The 18,861-nt window shown below is 34.1% G+C and overlaps 1 protein-coding gene and 1 pseudogene across 1 annotated transcript; one reads left to right on the forward strand and one right to left on the reverse strand.

Annotated features, from left to right (window-relative positions):
- The first annotated feature begins 6,027 nt into the window (after positions 1-6,027).
- On the forward strand, positions 6,028-7,269 carry LOC132287138 (ethylene-responsive transcription factor 2-like; annotated as a pseudogene).
- Positions 7,270-9,909: 2,640 nt separating this feature from the next.
- Positions 9,910-18,384, reverse strand: LOC132295088 (probable enoyl-CoA hydratase 2, mitochondrial). The gene is made up of 8 exons (XM_059793165.1): positions 17,913-18,384; positions 14,243-14,412; positions 12,218-12,292; positions 11,884-11,974; positions 11,688-11,739; positions 11,253-11,356; positions 11,102-11,178; positions 9,910-10,452 (listed from the first exon to the last, which is right to left on the reverse strand). The coding sequence occupies exons 1-8, from the start codon at positions 18,103-18,105 to the stop codon at positions 10,276-10,278; spliced, it is 939 nt and encodes a 312-aa protein (XP_059649148.1). The 5' UTR covers positions 18,106-18,384; the 3' UTR covers positions 9,910-10,275.
- Positions 18,385-18,861: the final 477 nt, after the last annotated feature.

Here is an 18,861-nt window from a genome sequence, read left to right on the forward strand (position 1 = left end):
AACGCATTGATTGTTCTATATAAAGTATGAAGTAAAGAGATTTGGATTATTTTTTTTTTTTGACAAATTTAGGTGAGTAAGCCAACTGCCAACAAATCATTATCTCACTAATTATCATTATTCACTAATTATCGGCATATTAGAAAGATGAGGCAAAATAAATTGCGACACAATTAAGTTGAATCAACGAACTAGATTACTAGAATCCATTAAATCAACAAATTAAAAATATCAGTTACACTCATATGTCATTGGGAATATATCCTATTAAATCCACAAAATTAGAAATAGGAAAGTTAAATTAGAGAGAGCCAAGAGAAGAAGAATAGAGGAAAAATAAAAAATAAAAAAATAAAAGGAGATGAGACTAGAAAGAGCCAAGAGAGAAGAATAGAGAATATAAATAAATAAATAAATAAAAACAAAGAGCCTAGACTCGGCTCAAAGAAAAGAAAAAAAAAATGAGCCTAGACTCGGCTCAAGGAAGAATAGAGAAAAAAAAATAAAAAAAGAAGAGCCTAGACTCGGCTCAAAGCAGAATAAAATAAAAAAATAAAAAGAAGAGCAAGAGAGTGACTTGAGTCACTAGAGCCGAGAGAAGAAGAAAAACTGAAGAAAAGAAGAAGAAGAAAAGAGAAAAAAAAAAAAAATTGCTGAGAACTGAGAAGAGAAGAAGAAGAAGAAGAAGAGAGGGAAGGAGAACTTACCAGGCTTCGGCGCAGATGCAGATCTGGCAGATCCAGTCTTCGGCGCTTCGCAGATCACTCGTACTTCTCTCTTCTCTCTCTCTTCAGTCTTGACTCTCTTCTTTCCACTTTCCTTTTGCTCTTTTATTCTTTTCTTTTCTTTTCTTTTTCCTTTTTTTTTTTTATGCTTTTTAACTTGCAAGTTGTGTAGATTTTGTAATAAACAAATAAAAACAACAAATAAACAAATAAAAAACAGATACAAGTAACACAACCAAGATAATTAAAAAAAAACCCATTTTTCACACAGGCGCGCCTGCATCTCGCCTGTAGCCTTGCGCCTTTGTCTAAGAGGCGCGCGCCTATCCCAAACCACTCGCCTTAAGTCAATCAAGGCGCCAAGGTGGCGCTTGGAGGCGCCTTGCGCCTCAGGCGCGCGCCTTCGGCGCCTTTAACAACTATGCCAATATTCCTTCCAATGATTGGATATGAGACAACTTTTAATTAGCTGGAAATTGGATTTTCTCGGGCTTTAGGAAGTTCGATCGATCGAACTTGTGGTGAGATCGGTCGGACATGGCTGAGATCTATCGAATTTAAGCTGGATCGATCCTCTATGGCGGCACCTTTTTGGATAAAAACAAATCTGAGATATTTTGAAGATATTTTTGAGAAAGAGACAAATGTGGTAGATAGGGTGGTACAAGTGGATAAGATGGAATCTTTTCGATCGATCAGAAGAAAATTGGATCGATCGAACTTTGTGGGATCTTTGGATAAGGACAAAAGAGCTTGGATCCAACTTGAAATGCTGAGATCGATGAACTTTCGATCGATTGAATATTTTTTGAGATCGATTGAACTTGTTGAATTTTCACCACTTGCTTCCTTTTGCTCTCACTTTTCTCCTTTCTTTGATTCATCTCAAGATTGCTTTAATTATGCTCTTATTTAGCTGAGTTAGCTTATTTTGGGGATAAGTACCTGAAAAGGAAATAATACAAAATCAATCTAGAGCGGAAAAATAAGATAGATAAAGGTTCTAGAATACCTAGGCTTAAGGGGTTTAAATACGCCCTTTTCAGCGCTCATCAATGGTTTCAACAAAACTTTTTCCCAATTCTCATAAATAAGAAATTCTCATTTGAATTTGTGGTTTAGGCCATAAGAAATCCTTGCATCTATTAAAAATATAAACATTAGTACTTAAGTCAACCTATCATGCATTAGATGGAATATCAATAAGTGATTCGAAATATACAAAAGTCAAAAGACTTATCTTTCTTTTCAAATCATTCTTTATGTTTAATATAATTTTTTTTTTTTAAAGTGTTCAATACATAAATGACACTTTTTGCATTATTACATTCTTTTCTTTTAGTAAATTGACCTAAATTTTTTAATTTTGGGTGTTGCTCACTTAATGTCTTTTCAGGCTTATTCCCAAAATTTATTTATAACTTCTTGAGTAATTAGATGATCATAATGATTACCTTGTTACTTAAGCCTTGTCTCCTCCTAATTTAACATAATGGTCAATTCTTTCACTTTTCACTTATGTTAATAGTATTAATTTGAAATGACCCAAACTGAGTAGACAAAAAATTGTTTGAACGATAAAATTCTCATCAACAATCATCCCTAAGGTTCTTAATTTTGCAGCAACATTAGTCATCTAAAAATTATGTTTATGCATGGTACGAGTACCCAAAAAAAAAAATGCATAGTAATGATATCAATCAATAATTTTCGTTTTAAATATTTATCTACCATACGAAAACATTCTTATAGTCAAATATTCCTTAGCATTATCACTATGGCAAACAATTATTCGTATAACCATAATGCTTAATCTACTCGATCTCCCCCAAGTTTATGGAGAATATTTTCTTCCTCGTTGTCTTTATCAGTAATAACAGTATGTTTCTCAATTTAAAATGTTAAATCATCAAGATTTAGCACACCTAAATTTTGAACTTAACTTACTCATTCCATTATGAGAAGTTAGTCCTATTGAGAATCAAAACAGATATAGCATGCGAATTAAGGAATGCAATAAAACAAACATAATAAGATAAATGTTCACAACAATAATGCTTTGAATTAACAATACGTATGTATAGATAACTTAAAATATAAATACAATGTATAACTATAGTACCCCTTTGGATGGCAACTATAAAATACTAATAATGATGTTTATATGTATTTATATATATACCTTCATTGGTGATGCATTATTTAATTAAACAGATAAGTTACCTTTGGAAATTCTACATCTACCCAATTAAAAAATATATACAATCCCTTAATGTTCATTTAATCACTTGAAAATCAATTCCCTTTAAGGAATTATTTTTCATAATTAAATAAACTCAATATTCATGAATATCACAAGAAATCATAAGTATCATAATTCATGAAATATTGCAATTATGTATACTGCTAAAATTAATATCCATCAACCATTATGGTTGGGCTACTTTGGTAGCTACCAACCGTTACATAATATGAATATTAAATTAGCTAGTAACAAATTTATGATTAATTATGTTTATTACAAAAATTAATATTCATCGATCATTATGATTGGGCCAATTTGGTAGCTTCCAATCTTCACATAATATGAATATTAAAATTAACTAGTAACTAATTTATGATTAATTATTTCTACTGCAAAAATTAATATTCATCAATCATTATGATTGGGCCACTTTGGTAGCTATCAATCTTCACATAATATGAATATTAAATTAGACAGTGATTAATTCATCATTAAGTTACCCATTTAACATTATACACATATAATCATACTGATCGATCCAAATATAAAAATTCAATCTTAGGAACTTAATAGTCCGAAAATTTAATAAAAATATCATTTTACTTTATATACATAATAAAACATATTATTTTTTTATTTTCAGACTCGGATGCCATAATTGAATCAATTTAAAATTGATTCTCTATAATGTATATATGGGTACAAAATAATTAATTATTATGTCTAACAAAAATTAAATTAAATTTCTGAACTCACATATTATTCTAGAAATTCAAATTCCTAAAATAAATAAATCAATACATATATTTTATGTATTTAATAATTTATTATTTTTTTTTAAAAAAAAGGATAATTAATAAAATAGAATCTATATAATCATCCAACAGTAATTGATATATAGATTGGCTTCATTAAAAGAGTAACAAACAGAATAAGCACTTTTCAATTTCTATCATGTACAGAAATAAAAACAAATATATGAATTTAATCTGTTTGTCTTATTTGTACATATGTATGTATACATATACCATTAATTAACTTTAACCAATTCAATCATGTTCGAAAATTAAGGCACTGATCAAAACTAAATTACTATACAATAATTTACATAAAGAATGGAAAACCATATGAGTCAATCAATGGTGGACAAAGCTCATTAAAGGAATCAACTACGTCAACACATTCGGATACATACATATATATTATACAATAATTTAATGTTACTTTTATTTATGCGACTTTAAAGGAAAATAATGAGTTTCTAAACATCAGCACTGATACCATATATAAACTATAATTAATTCGTGTTAAGCCATTCATTATAAATAAATATGAATCCATATCTTAGAACTTCATGATTTTCACATATCTATAATGCATAAATAAATAGTTAGATATAAATACCTCGATCTGTAATTATAAAACTCGGAGAGATCAAGACAAACGTCAAGATCCTTTCTGCGGAACGAACAACATGATAAACTGCAATAGTCAAAGCGTGGAAACCGATTTATCTCTCTTGACCTTTTACACACACAAATATTATACGTGTTGTATCATTAGCGTACATAATTGATGGGATATATGCACTTTTATAAAGGCAAAGAGAAGACCAGTTTTCCTTTTTAGTAACCTTAATTCCACTTTCCATCAAAATAAGGAATAAATATGAAAACACTTCTCCAATAATTAATTACCATAAAAGTAATTTATAAGTTTACTAAATGATATAATATTATTTTGATATCTATTTTATTTAACCACCAAATAATAAAAGTAAATCACGTGTTCAAATCATGTGGGTCACAAATATAAGAAAATATCTTACAATGTATTGCATATTTCTTTAGAAATTCATTATAAGAATCCATGAATAAGAAAAGTTGTATGCCCACAATTTTTTCCTCTATAGGGTTTAGAGACTTCTTGTTGTGATTTAGGGATGGCAAAAATGGAGTGTCTACTAGCGAATGTACATTTTTTTGGCTAACATTAAATTTATGTTTGGATGGTGTGAATTTTAAATTGAAATTCCTTTTAGCCACATGTTGATGAATTGATGTTAGCCTCAGTCTAATGTTCAAAATTTTGTTTTTGTTACATTTTTTAAGAAAAATAAATATATTCATGAGAGTGGATAGACGGTCGGGCCATCTTGCCTACTCAGGTAGCTCACCCGGACATCTTCTAGGCTAAGCGATTAACGTGACACCGGATCAAAAGCTGAGTTTGGCTCTAATACCAACTATAATGAGTGGACGCTTACCCATTTACCAAAAACTTAAATTATTGGGTAGTGCTGCATATTCACCCATTTATACCTCTTTCACTTTTCATTCGAATCCGATACGAGTTGAAGAACATAGTCGCATATATATATATATATATATATATATATATATATATATATATATATATAACCATGCATAATACAAGCTCTCACATCTCAATAAATGGATCTTAGATTTGTTACGGATCACTAATATTAATCCCACCACATATATGCGAAGAGCTGCTTTTCTGGTTTCAGTTTTACTGACTATGGTTTATCAGCGATTGCAACTTCGGGAGGCATGGACTCAAATTCACTAATGGGAGGAGTGCGAGGAAAACCACTTGAAGATTTGGAGCGATCAAAATCGTTTTTATATGATCCAATTTTACTATCTTCGTCTGCAAAACTCGTGACAACATGAATAAATGAGAGAGACAGACATATCATACACACACACAACACACGGAGACAGAGTGTACTTACAGCTACTGAGAGTGGTGGATAATTTTCGCGCGGAGAGTAGAGGTGAAACCATGATAATCCAAATCATGAACAAGCAGCATATGACAGAAGAAGCGGTCGGAGAAGCTTTGCTTGTCATTTTAACTTCTTCTACTTATGCTTTTGATCCCACTTTTCATGCATATATTTATACATACATTTTACTCACTATACATTAGATCCGTCGCTGTCCAAATCAACACTCCTAAATTTATTGTTGTTATTGTCAACAATTCACCAATAAAAGCAGTCAAGAAACAAATAGTGATGCAAAACGCGCTTTTAAGTTTGAAGCATCTAAGACCATTTACTCTTGTAAGGGACAAATACCAAGAGCTGAATGACCACAGATCAGTCATCATAATATGGACCTTTTTGAATGAAGCAAATAGTGATGTTAGCACAAGCAAGGGGACATAAACCTACCCCCAAGAGGTGTCAGCAGAGTTGTAGTTACCAGGTAAACCTTCGGCTATCCATCCCGACCCCATAGTGCGAATAGCAGATAAGTCAGGAATTTGTAGCGTTGGAAGAGAATCGAACCCGCACCCAAATGCTAGATATGCTCTTCTAACACTTAGAAGGCTCCATATCTAGGATTTCAGTGACTCAAATTCTGATTTGACAATGTACACAAATAGTGATTTTGATTCCGACTTTGCTCCGCTCGAGTCAATTCGGCGTCACTTGCTCCGGCGGCAGCTTGTTCCCATTATTCACTGACAACTGGGGTGAGTTGCCTTTGATAGAAAACGAGCGGACATGGTGGACTATGGCGCCCTCCTCGACGCCATCAACATCGAGTGGCTCCCTTCTCTCTTGGCCACCACCACCACCGCCGTTAAGGAAGAGCCGGAAATTCTGACAGAAATGACTAGCTCCCCGGATAATTTTACGTTTCAGGTGGCATCGCCGCCGCATACGGCGGCGCTGGCGGTAGTGCAGGCGAAGGGGAAGCATTATAGAGGGGTGAGGCGGCGGCCGTGGGGGAAGTTCGCGGCAGAGATAAGGGATCCGGCGAAGAAAGGGGCCCGAGTTTGGCTCGGGACGTTCGAGACAGCGGAGGATGCAGCGTTGGCTTATGACCAGGCGTCGTACCGCATGCCCGGAATCACGTGCTCTGCTCAATTTTCCGCTTCGGATAAATTCGGGCGAGCCCGAGCCAGGTCGGGTTAAGTCCAAGAGGTCTTCCTCATTGTCGGAGCCTTCATCGTCATCCGATAATGGATTGCCAAAGCGGCGGAGGAAGGTGGTGGGCTCGGCGGTGCCGGTGGTGGGACAAGCTGGATTGGAGGTGAAACAAGAACAGTTGTTGGTTGGAGGGTACTTGTTATAAAAAAATAAAATTTTAGTATTGTACATTAAAGAACAATGAGATCATGATACCCTCAAATTTTCAAGCGAAAATGAAGGGCTATTTGGGGTTGTGAATGGGTGGTTTTCTTTTGTTTGTTTGATGATTCTTTTTGCAAAAGGAAATTTTCTATTCTTTTATGTAACATTTTGTTATGAAAATGAGTTCTTACGAGGCATTTGCACAAGTGTAGTTTAATCATATATATATATATATATATACACTCATGTATACACTATATATATTACGTTTTGTCATTTTTATCTTATATCATTGAATTCCCCTCATTTTTATCTTATACTTATATCATTGAATTCCCCTTCCAACGTTAATACCTTATGCCTAGTTGCATTGTCAAATTGTTTGTGTATGCATAAGCTACTGGTTAAACAAAAGTGATACGCGACTTTTTTTTTAGTTTGACAAGTGATTCGGTCAGTTTATACTAATTTTGTCCGAATTCATTACATGGCGACCTATACTGAAAACCATGGTCTGGATATAAATGGACACAGAATATTGGCTACTACTGGGATTGGCTTCCTTTGTGTACTGCTATTTGGGGAAGGTTGGAAATGCCTTGGTGTTCAGTCTTCAACCAATAGAGGTGAGAAGGGAAGAAAGTTGTTAATTTTACTGTCAATCAATTTTCTGAATTTCTAAATGCCAAGAACAATTGTTATCAGTACTTTAATCAGTTCTGAAAACAGAGGAGTTTCTGTTAAAGATTATAAGAAAAAAATGTCTTGGAGTCGGTCTTTTCCGAAGGAGATGCAAAATCTTATTTAACATGTGTTTATACACATAATTCAGACTGTTTTTATGTAACCACCAATAGCATCGTAACGTCAAGGTATCAAAAAGTCGAATTAGTATAAAAAGAAAAATATCAAGTATGAAAACACATTGTCATAACTTGAATTAGTAAAAATTCAAGTGTGAAAACTCATTAGTCATAACTTAAATTCAATTATTGTTTACAGAAGATATGGATGACTTTTCTAACATTCTAAAATGACAGGGAAAATGATGAATCCAACCGACGACTAGTGAGTCATCGCTCTCTTTGTTTCAATTTTTTGGCTGTTTCGATAATCACCGGGCAATGCTTTTGCTTTTACAGTGTGTTCAACCTTTTTTAAAAGTTTGTTTAGTAACGTAAATTTGTTACAAGATTTTTAGAAATAAAAATATAAAAACATGTGTGATAAAAAATGTTACAAATTCAAAATTTTGAATGGTTAGTTAAAAATGTTATATTAGAATTTTTTTTTTTTTAACAGTGATTTGCTACAGTGTGGAAGCAAACAAAAACATCACTTTGATACTTCCGATTTTAACCTCAATTTTACAAGTGCTTTGGTACTATTCAAAAGTACATCAAATATTACCAAACATGCTTCGTGCTTTTGCTTTGTTACAGTACACTAACAAAAGCAAAAAACAAGAAGCAAATGCACTAGCCAAACAGGCACTTAGTTCTCGAGTTCGGACACCAAACCATTTTTCTCTACTAAATAGTAAGGAAGGTTTGGTGCAATTCTAGTCTAAATACGATCTAATAGACACTATACAAATTTACTCATGCAAACAATAAATACCAACGGGCCAATTGTCTAGCGGTATCAGTCTTACTTTCCAAAGGGAGGTCAAAGGTTTAAGTTTCAAAAAAATATGTTTGTATGAGTACCAATTAAAAAAATAAATAAATAAAATAAATGATTCAAAAAAACAGAAGTATGAAAATGAAATTAAAGATATCATAGGTCAACCTCAACCCATTGAATATAACCATTTTAATATGATTTTTATTTATTTATTTAATCTAAAATTGCTATCCAAACCAAGCAAAATGAGTGCCAAGATAGGGACACTTGTCAACCCCTATCTATTTCATAGAACTAATTGATGATTATTACTACCTCCGTCCCAAAAATAGTGTCGTGTTTCGAAAACAGTTCAATTTGTGAAAGTCACGATTCCCTAAAAGTGGCACTTTTTATGGGACATGGAAATAAATTATTTTTCCATTCCTAATGAAATGTACGGTCAAGAAAGACATGGAAATAAATTATTAGATATAACGTGGTTAAATGCATCAGGCTCTTTGCAAACTGGTCAAGAGTCCCAAGTTGTATGTTGTGTTTGTTGACTGACTTGGTGTTCTATATATTGGTTTCACATTTAGCTGCCATACCAGTTAGTGAGGGCTTATTATACTTTTATACTTTATACACCTTATACCGATGGTATAACCAAGAAAATGAAGATAAAACAAGAAGGAAATACTAAAATTACCAATTACTTTACAGTTGAATTAATAGAGCTAGCCCACTGCATGAGTGACGAGTCTCCCTCCCGTCAGGTCTGAGGATGATTAGATGTACGGAACGCAAACTTACCTCTGCATGCGGAGAGATGGTTTTTTATTTCGAACCTGTGACCTCCAAGTCACAATGGAACAACTCGTGACCTCCAGTTGAACTAAACTACTATAAACAAGTTATGTATGCCCTGCAAGGAATTTATTTTTCTAATTTATTATCTAAAATCCCCTGTAATAGGTTCTGATAGGATGACAATTGATCTGCTACAAATTTATCTTACCAGACAGTGTCTTCGTTTCAAGTAATTCATACAGTTAGGTAATAGAGACTGTTTTGAGATCATTCATTCCAAGACAGTAGACCTAAAATGTAATAACCTCCACACATTGGTTCTAAAGAGCAAGCTAGAAATGAAAGACAATGTTTAGCAACTATTATTATTCGAAAATGAATTTTATTAATGTACCATTACTAACATAGAGTAGCCAATATTAAGTTAATGTCATTTTTCTGTCCAAAACTCCCCGCAACGTCATTTTACCATCAACAACATGATTTAAATTATTAGCATGTAAATTGAAGTATGTCTAGCGTGCAGGTTTTGCAAGGACCCAAATGATTAACATGAATGGTAAACATCAAGCACAAGAGAAACTGTCAAAGTTGTGATTCTTTTCATTCACCTGGATATCTAGGCTTTCACTTTCTCGGCAAATGTGGCCAAGCCTTCTGAGAAATATGTCTAGCATGCAGCTTTTGCACAGACTCAGATGATAAACAGGCATGGTGATCAAGCACAAGAGATCAACAGCGCTAGAAACGATTCATTATCAAAATTCTGGTTTCTTTCATTCACCCGTATATCTAGGCTTTCGCTTCTCAGCAAATGCAGCCAAGCCTTCTAAGCGATCTTTTGTGTTCAAAATCTGTTCATAGCAATCTTCTTCCAACTCCAAAGCTGATTCCATGTCTGTCTCCAGTCCCTCGTTTATAGCTCGCTTTGCCATCCTTATTGCTATTGGACCCTGAGAACAATATGATGTATTAGTATCAATATGCAATATGTAGGGGTAAAAAATGTCTTTTTCCAAGCAAGTAAAATTTAAGTCAATCTTTCTTCTTCTCCTTTCCCTCTCTCCGAGATCTCTTTTCAATCTCTAAATTCCCTCTTCTATGTATCTATCTTTCTCTTTCCTTCATCCTTCCACGACCACCAATTACTGTTGACCCCTTCACCCATACAAGCTCCATTGATAAACCCACCTCCTTCACACCTTCACCTCCATCAGGACCACCACCTCCCCTATCATTCGATCAATTCTCTCACCGCTGCTGCTTTGCCCAAACCTAACCAAAACCTGCCACCACTTTCATCATCGTTGTTTTCAGCAAGGTCCCACACTCGTACACCATTTTTCATGAGCTGAAAAAAACTAAGTTCTCATAACAAAAATCAAATAGCCTAAAAAAACCATAAAAAGTCTAAAGATTCAAGGATATTCTCTGAAATCTAAAATTGCAAAGAAAATAATAATCCAGCATATGGGCATCAAATAAAAGTGCAAAAGATCCTGTCAGTAAAACATTTACAATGAGACCTTTTCAAACTGCATAAGTATTCTACACATGACACAATTCTATATACGGAGATTTTGGGGAAAAACTGTTATGTACCTTCTGATTTATGTCCCTAGCAATTTCTAGGGCCTTTGAATAAGCTTCACCAGCAGGAACGCAGTAATTGACAAGGCCTACATCATAACACATCTTCATTGCTAAATGAGGACCAACTAAATCTCAATCTTGAAGAAGCTCCCAAACATACCCATTGAGACGGCATCTCTGCCACCAATTCTTCGACCAGTAAATATAAGATCCTTTGCTATGGACTTTCCAACCAATCTAGGAAGCCGTTGGGTCCCACCTGCCCTGCAAAAGGCCATGACTCCGTGATAAGATAATGTGCCGAAACAAGACCCCTTTGTTGAAAACTTATTCATGCCAAAATGAAGGCAGGTTTAGTCTGTCAAAAAATATATAGCTATAACATCCTCCAAACATGAAAAATGAGCAGGCAAGTGCTACCGTTCTTCATCAGCTATCAGTCAGCCAGAAAACACGTAAAATGACGAATGGTCTAACAAACAGAAAGAAGATTGCATAACTTCCTAACTTCTTTAATAGACAAAACTGATGAAGTTTGCATCCCACAAGGAAAAATATACGAAGATAAAATCTCATTAAAGATGTTAAGACATACCCAGGTATTATAGCCAGTCCTGTTTCAGGCAAGCCCAACGCTGCATTTTCACCTGAATCACCAATGGTGAAACTATCAACTTCAAAAAGTTGGGAGCGCAAATCATAATCTTTTTCTACTTTGGTTAAGTAGACAAAGTAGAGCACATACTATAATCTAGTAATGTGAACTCAAAGCATCAAAAATACAGAATTACCACATATCCGAAAATCACAACACAAAGCCATTTCCAGTCCCCCGCCTAATGCTGCACCTTCAATAACAGCTATAGTAGGAATTCGAAGTGCCTGAATATAATTATTAAGTGGTCTAAGCAGAGGAAAGCAATTCTGATTAAATAAGACATCAACAGGGCATCTAAGGGATTGATATGTGAGTGGTAAAAGTGGTGCATGCATAGCATATAGCATCACAAAAACACCGGAAATGTTCGTTAATAATTATAATCGAAGTTCACAAATGGATTCTAAGCATTTTATACGCAACTTTAAGTTGGTTATCGGAAAGCATGATGTCTGATGAAGACAAACCTCCAAGAATGAGAAGGTGGAGCGTAGAGAGTTAACAAAACTCTGAACCTCACATGGACTCATGGTCTTCCGTTCCTACCAATTTATAGCACAGACACTGTTAGGCAAGTGAATCAACTCACTCAAAAGTATGATAAAAAGAAGGATACGAGCATCAAGATCAACCAGTAAGAGAGAGAGCGAGATAGACATTCACACAGATAACTAGTAATAAACATTACGTGAACCCAAACAGATAAATAAATAGCAATGACGTATTGGGATTGTTTGCCAAGAAGCAAATACCATTCATAGTTGATATTTTGTTTATCAATTTAAGGAATGTGTTATTTGAAACACATATTTAGTGCATTGGGCATTGTAACTGTCACCAGTGACTTAAAAACTATTCATAGTCAGTGATAAAGTCGGGTCATTTATTTAAAGTATTATAATTCAATGGACCTCCACAAGTTGAATGGTTCATCTCAAGACTCTCAACTACTGGAGTAGTTGACTTTACATTTGAAAAACAACGGACACTCGGAAAGAATCAGCATTACTTAATTAGAAAATCGTGGAAAGTACTGTCACTTTTAAAGTGACTCTTATCTACTAAATGCAATAGACTCTTTTAACTCTGACAAGTTTGGTTAACTTGAGCTTTTATCTTACTTTTTTTTTTTTTTTTCTTTTTCTCCCCTAGTTGCTTTTATTTACTTTTCACTTACAAATGTGAAATCTTTTGTGGTTAATACCTCAACATCATGGTGATTAATATCAGAGAGTGTAATGTCAATAAAAAATCCACTCTCCAAAAGAGACAATGCTATTCCTTGAATTAATTTAATCATTGGAACCCAGGTCCAGTCATTTTAGAACATTGTAGTAGACAATGTTCTCTAATATACACATAAAAAGATATTTACTTTGAAAAGTTCTCTATCTCTCTCTCTGGGGTGGTAGGGGTGGGGGTGGGCGTTGGTTGTTGGGGCAGCAATAAACTAAGTAACACTGATGGGATATAACATGATGAAGGAAGTATTAAATTTTGGGAGGATATTTGGTGTGGGGATTCTTAATCCGATAGAGCTATGATTAGGAAACCCTAGAGAACCCTTCTAGCCCATGGATGCAATATATTAATGTAATGGTTGAGCATGTGCCAATTGATTCTGACATGAGGAATTGAGTAAGCCAGCAATTAAAGACTTGAAGAGAAGTGTGGCTTCCCGCTTACTCATTGTGGATGCATGATTCCTAAGGAGATAGATGCGAAGGACAAAGGGGCTTCAAGACAAGCTTTCTTCAATTTTCTCATAAAAATAACTTCCTATGACTAGTTCGAGAGTACTCGAAGGATATATGATATAAAGATCCTGAAAATTTTTAATTTTTCCGCTTCCACTGTCTAAAGAACCAGCATGACAAACAAGGAGAAGACATTCTAATTAAAAACAAACAATAGATAAATAACATAAAAGAGCAACCGAAAAAAAAAAAAAAAAAAAAAGGAGAAAAAACATAGGATTAAAGTTCCCTCTAAATGGCTGCATGGATTACTAGGGTGGTTGAAGGCTGGTCTCAAGAACCATCGCTAGTTCCATTTCAAGTGTTTGTTGTTTGTGGTTGAACTACTGTGTGGATATTCCCCTTCACAAAGAAGTTCTTTCATCATGTCAATCTAAAAAAGACATGTTTACTTTCTTTTCTTTTCTCTTCTTTTTTTTTTTTTCCTTGAGATTTAAATTAGAGAAAGGTACAGTAGTACTTGGGATGGTGATGTATGCTAAGCCTTCGAGGTTTATGTGCAATTGTGCTCTTGTTACTTTTTGTAAATAATTAAGTGGATTCTTTCTTCATTATTAAGTATGAATGGACTGATTATTTGTTTTTCCTCTTCTTTGCTAGATAAGTCAAAGATTTTTATTCTTTCTTCCCTTTATCATGTACATCCTTCATTTCTCTTCAAATTTTATGTAAAATAACTCAATATCTACTCCTTGCATGATTAACTTGATTCCAAAACAGAAGTAGATATTTTACCTTCAAATCAGCACCAGCACAGAAAACTCTGGGAACTAAACTGGTGATCATCAAGATATTTGCACAAGGATCCCTACTTATATCTGCAAAGCTATGCTGTAATCCTCTCAGCATATCCTTCCCAATGGCATTTTTTGCTTCAGGCCTATCCAAGTTAACCTCAATAATTCCTGTAAATAAAACTCATTAGTTTGTAGTTGATAAAGTAGTGAGGGAGAAGAAGATGGTTTCAATCAAACCAAACTCTAAAGGATAATAGTGTCTTATTAAACTTGGGTATATAATTATATTTAAAAATGAAATAAGGAAGGTTTCAATTATGACCATTAAGTCAATTGAGGGTGTTATTTGTTGGGGACGAAATGTAATTGCAATTTTAATGATGATAGGAGTATGTGATTTAAGGATCAGGAGCAATAAGCGGGCAGTTCTTTTCAAGTTAAAACTTAAAGAGGTATTTGATCAAAGCATTAAAAATTCTCCGTAGAAAGGATGGTCCAACCTGAAGTGGAAAAATGAATTAAATTCTCTCTAATGAAATTTAAAAATTTTATAGATAGAAAACTGGCTGGATTCTTCAGCAATTCAAGATGCTGAAGACAGAGGACACCCAGTCTCCTCGTGTATTATGGGATATTATAAATGGTAGCAAGGGAGGTTCTTAAGAGGTTTTGAGGTAGAGCTACTGTATTTTTATTTGAGACAACACTATTAGTTTTGGTAGGACAAAGGAAGAGAAGTTGGGGCATTTTAGTTGAGTTATCTTGATATTTGAATTGTCTGAGGTTGCATTTTAAGACAATTGTCAGTTGGTTGCATCATGTAACTGAGAGCTGGTGGCGGTGGACAGAGTGGTGATTGTCTTGGGTGTAGAGTCAAGTCCCACCAGGGACTGACGTAGGGCTGCCAATGCTTTCATCCTTTAAATCTACTTCAGTGTAGAATTCTGTTGTGACTTGTGAAAATAATAGGGCTAGACAAAACTCAAAAGGGGGCAGGCTTACCCTTATTGGTGTTACTCTCTAAGCCTTCAGATGTGCGTTATGTCCATGTTCTTACAGTGACATCAGGTGATGAATGCCTCAAAAGCTTCAGAATAGTATTTTAGGTTATAAATTGGTTAAGAAAAAGATACGTAAGTTCGCAACACAAAGCTCTAGCTAGTTGATACGGTTGGGAAAATAGTTGAAGTAAAAAATAAAAAAAATAAAAAAACAAAAATTATGGGAGTTTCATGGAGAGAGTATGGTAGCAGTAGGGTAGATTAGGTATTCTGTATTCATTCCATAACAATCATCTTTTTCACCAGAATCACCAGATGAGGCTTTAGAAAGGGCACTAGAATGGTTAGGGAGGATTTCTTGAAGATTTAATTTATTTTTGGCAGTGGGAAATGGCTACGGCATATTCTAGTATTGCAATGGCCCTTTGAAGGTTTTATTCTCAAGTCTAATAAGCAGAGTTGTGGATAGAATGCCCTCGTGGCAGACTACTCGTGCTGTCAAAGAGAGTAGTAGTTTAGAATATTTAGATCAACACCTTAGCAAAGCATTGCACAATTCGGAGAAACATGCAGTTAGCTTCATGATCCTGTGTGCTTTCATGGTTGATCAAAATGGAAGTCTTTCAGATGGGTGCTCAAAGAAAGGAAATTTGAAGTGCTAAGAAGAGGAAGGCCTTCAGAAATACCTTGAATATATTTGACATACCAAAGTTCCTTTCAAGGTTGTTTATCTAGAGAGTATTTTTCTATTGAGAATTAATCGAATCTGAATATTCAAGGGGAAAAAAAAAAAGAATATGAATACTGATGCTGAATTTGTAATGGTGATGCAAAAATGTTCGTCATTTGTAATTCACTGCCCAATGGCTAGGGAATTACTGGTTATACCTCGTTCTGCTTTTATAATATTGAACAGCTGGACGAAGTGCAGAGTGACCATGCAAGTTGAGATGTTGGAGGGTAACGTTATCATGTATGTGGTGGTGCATATGGAAAGAGAGACAGTACTGTTTCAAGGGGAAAGATGATTTTTTTTTTTTTTTTTAGGTTAGGGGATAGAGGTGTAAGTTTTTCCTTTTTTCTCTGTATGGAAAACATATAAATGGGTTGCAACCCCAGTGGTTTGCTATTATCTTAGCTTGTGAGAGTTCAATAGCAAGAACAGTGACAAGACAAAATAAATACACCATGCTAATTGAAGAGTTATGACTCCGAAAATATTAACAATTATACAACCATTTAGAGTTTGCTTGACAATACATATAAAACAAATAATATAAAAATTATTATAGTTTGATTGGCAAAGTTTAGAGAGCATAAAGACTTCAACAAATTTTGTAGCTGAATATGAGCATAACACAGTTAATTAACAGGCAAGGAGGAAATGGATCTTCCAGAAAATAGTGTAATAAATACATATCAAAATTTGGTAGAGTTCTAGTATTTTAAAGATTGAGTTTTCCAAAGATTATTTGGTAGCATTTTGCATTTTCATCAGTTTCCACCTTCCAAAAACCCCTTTTGTTCAAGCCCTTTGGTTCTCATTTCTTTAGCTTACAGTTCCTCTCAGAAAAATTGTAATACCAAGCTGTCAATTCTACTCCATTTCTGTTAGGTTCACTACAGAAATACAAAAACATGTTCCAACAACAGCAATTAAACTAATCCTTCTCTTCTTTTTTTCTTTTTTCTTTTTTCAATGTGCAAAAATATTTTTGCATAATTCAAGTTGAAACCTAATCTAAGCATTGGGTATATCATAACAAATCTAATGCATATACAATATCGAAGGATAATTTAGCAATTCCTTTCAATTCACTTACATATACATAAATACATATATCTATATGCATACATATGTGTTTGTGTGTGTGATAGTACATAAAAATTTGATAGCATTTTGCATTTTCATTAGTTTCCCAATTCCAAAAAACCCTTTTGTTCAAGCTTTTTGGTTCTCGTTTCTTTTGCTTACAGTTTCTCTCAAAAAAAATTGTATACCAAGCTGTCTATTCCACTCCATTTCTGTTAATTCCACTACAGAAATACAAAAACATGTTCCAACAAAAGCAATTAAACTAACCCTTTGCTTATTTTCTTCCATGTGCGAAAACATTTTTGCATAACACAAATTGAAACTTAATTTAAGCATTGGGTATACCATAACAAATCTAATGCATATACAATCTAGAAAGATAATTTAGCAATTCCTTTCAATCCATTTACATATACATAAATACATATATCTAGATGCATATATATGTGTTTGTGTGTGTGATTGTACTAGATAATTCAGTAGCATTTTCCATTTTCATCAGTATCCCACTTCCAAACAAAACCCTTTTGTTCAAGCTTTTTAGTTCTTTTTTAGTTCTTGTTTCTTCAGCTTACAGTTCCTCGCAGAAAAGTTGCAACTCCGACAATATTTTCTGGTGGGTTTCTGTTAAATTCACTATAGAAATAAAAAAAGACATGTTCCAACATCAGTAATTAAGCTAAGCCTTCCCTTTTCTCTTCCACGTGCAAAAACATTTTTAACCTAATCTAAGCATTGGGTATACCATAACAAATCTAATGCAAATACCATCTAGAAAGATAATTTAACAACTCCTCTCAATTCACTGACATATACATAATGCGATTGAACAAGATACGTAATTGAATTACCGGAATCGGAATCGGAGAGCCTCTTAATCCTAACGCATTCGGAAGCGGATTCCAAAAGCAAAGTTCTGATACTCTGATATTGCCAGTTACAGAGATTGGAACTCTTGGAATTGAAGAGTCCAGATAGGTAGGGTTTCGATTCTTTAAGGCAGTTGTGACCTAACGATCTTGCGATTGCAACGAAGAGGACCATCTCTTGAAATTCTTGAGCTCTGCTAGAAGTACTATCTCAGAAAGGACCATCTCTTGAAATTCTTGAGCTCTGCTAGAAGTACTATCTCAGAAAGCAAATAAGCAGTGGTCAGTTGGAGTTTTTGTTGGCAAGCAGGATATTGTAGAGTAGAGTTCATAACCCAAGATAACATATATGGTTGAAATTGCTACCATTGAAATAAATATTAGGCGATATAGGTTTGCACATACTCTTGTTCACAAGAGGAAATAATGCTCAACTCTCTCGTTTCTAAAATTTGTTGGTTTAAGAGCAGTACCTCGGTTCTATATATACGCCTCGTATGTACAAATATTTAGTTACTTTACAAAACTCCTTACTCTTTTAGAATATTTTTTACCCTCCACAAATATTTATAATCCCCAACATCTTCAACTCCAGAAATACTCTACGTAATTATGTGACACTCTATCGCGTCATACAAAAGCCATGCAAAATTCTCAACTCATTGCAAATAGGCGAGAGTGACATAAGAGTGTAAATGTGTTAAATATGAACAAGATCAAACTATATCTCAAACCACTATCCTCGATTTGATTGGATGGCTATCAACGAAATTAAATTTCAAATTACTTGTTAAATTTTCAAGATTTTGAAAAGTACGAGACCTTAGCATAAAATTTTGATAAGAGTGCGAAATTTTCATTAAACTGAGACAATAGCCACCATGAATGGATCAAAATAATTTGGGGTGTTGGTGAAAAATAAAAATTGATA

This window comes from Cornus florida, unplaced genomic scaffold (assembly GCF_030987335.1).
Source record: "Cornus florida cultivar Cherokee Brave unplaced genomic scaffold, ASM3098733v1 CherokeeBrave_3.0.0_Hap2_Chr02, whole genome shotgun sequence".
Lineage (NCBI taxonomy): Eukaryota > Viridiplantae > Streptophyta > Magnoliopsida > Cornales > Cornaceae > Cornus > Cornus florida.

Excerpts from the sequence above, each read along its gene's own strand:
- LOC132295088 (XM_059793165.1), bottom strand. The coding sequence starts at position 18,105 with ATGGTCCTCTTCGTTGCAATCGCAAGATCGTTAGGTCACAACTGCCTT. Across the intron at positions 12,293-14,242 it reads GTGCTGGTGCTGATTTGAAG|GAACGGAAGACCATGAGTCC; the intron begins GTAAAATATCTA and ends ATAAATTGGTAG. Across the intron at positions 11,740-11,883 it reads TTGTGATTTTCGGATATGTG|GTGAAAATGCAGCGTTGGGC; the intron begins GTAATTCTGTAT and ends TTGGTGATTCAG.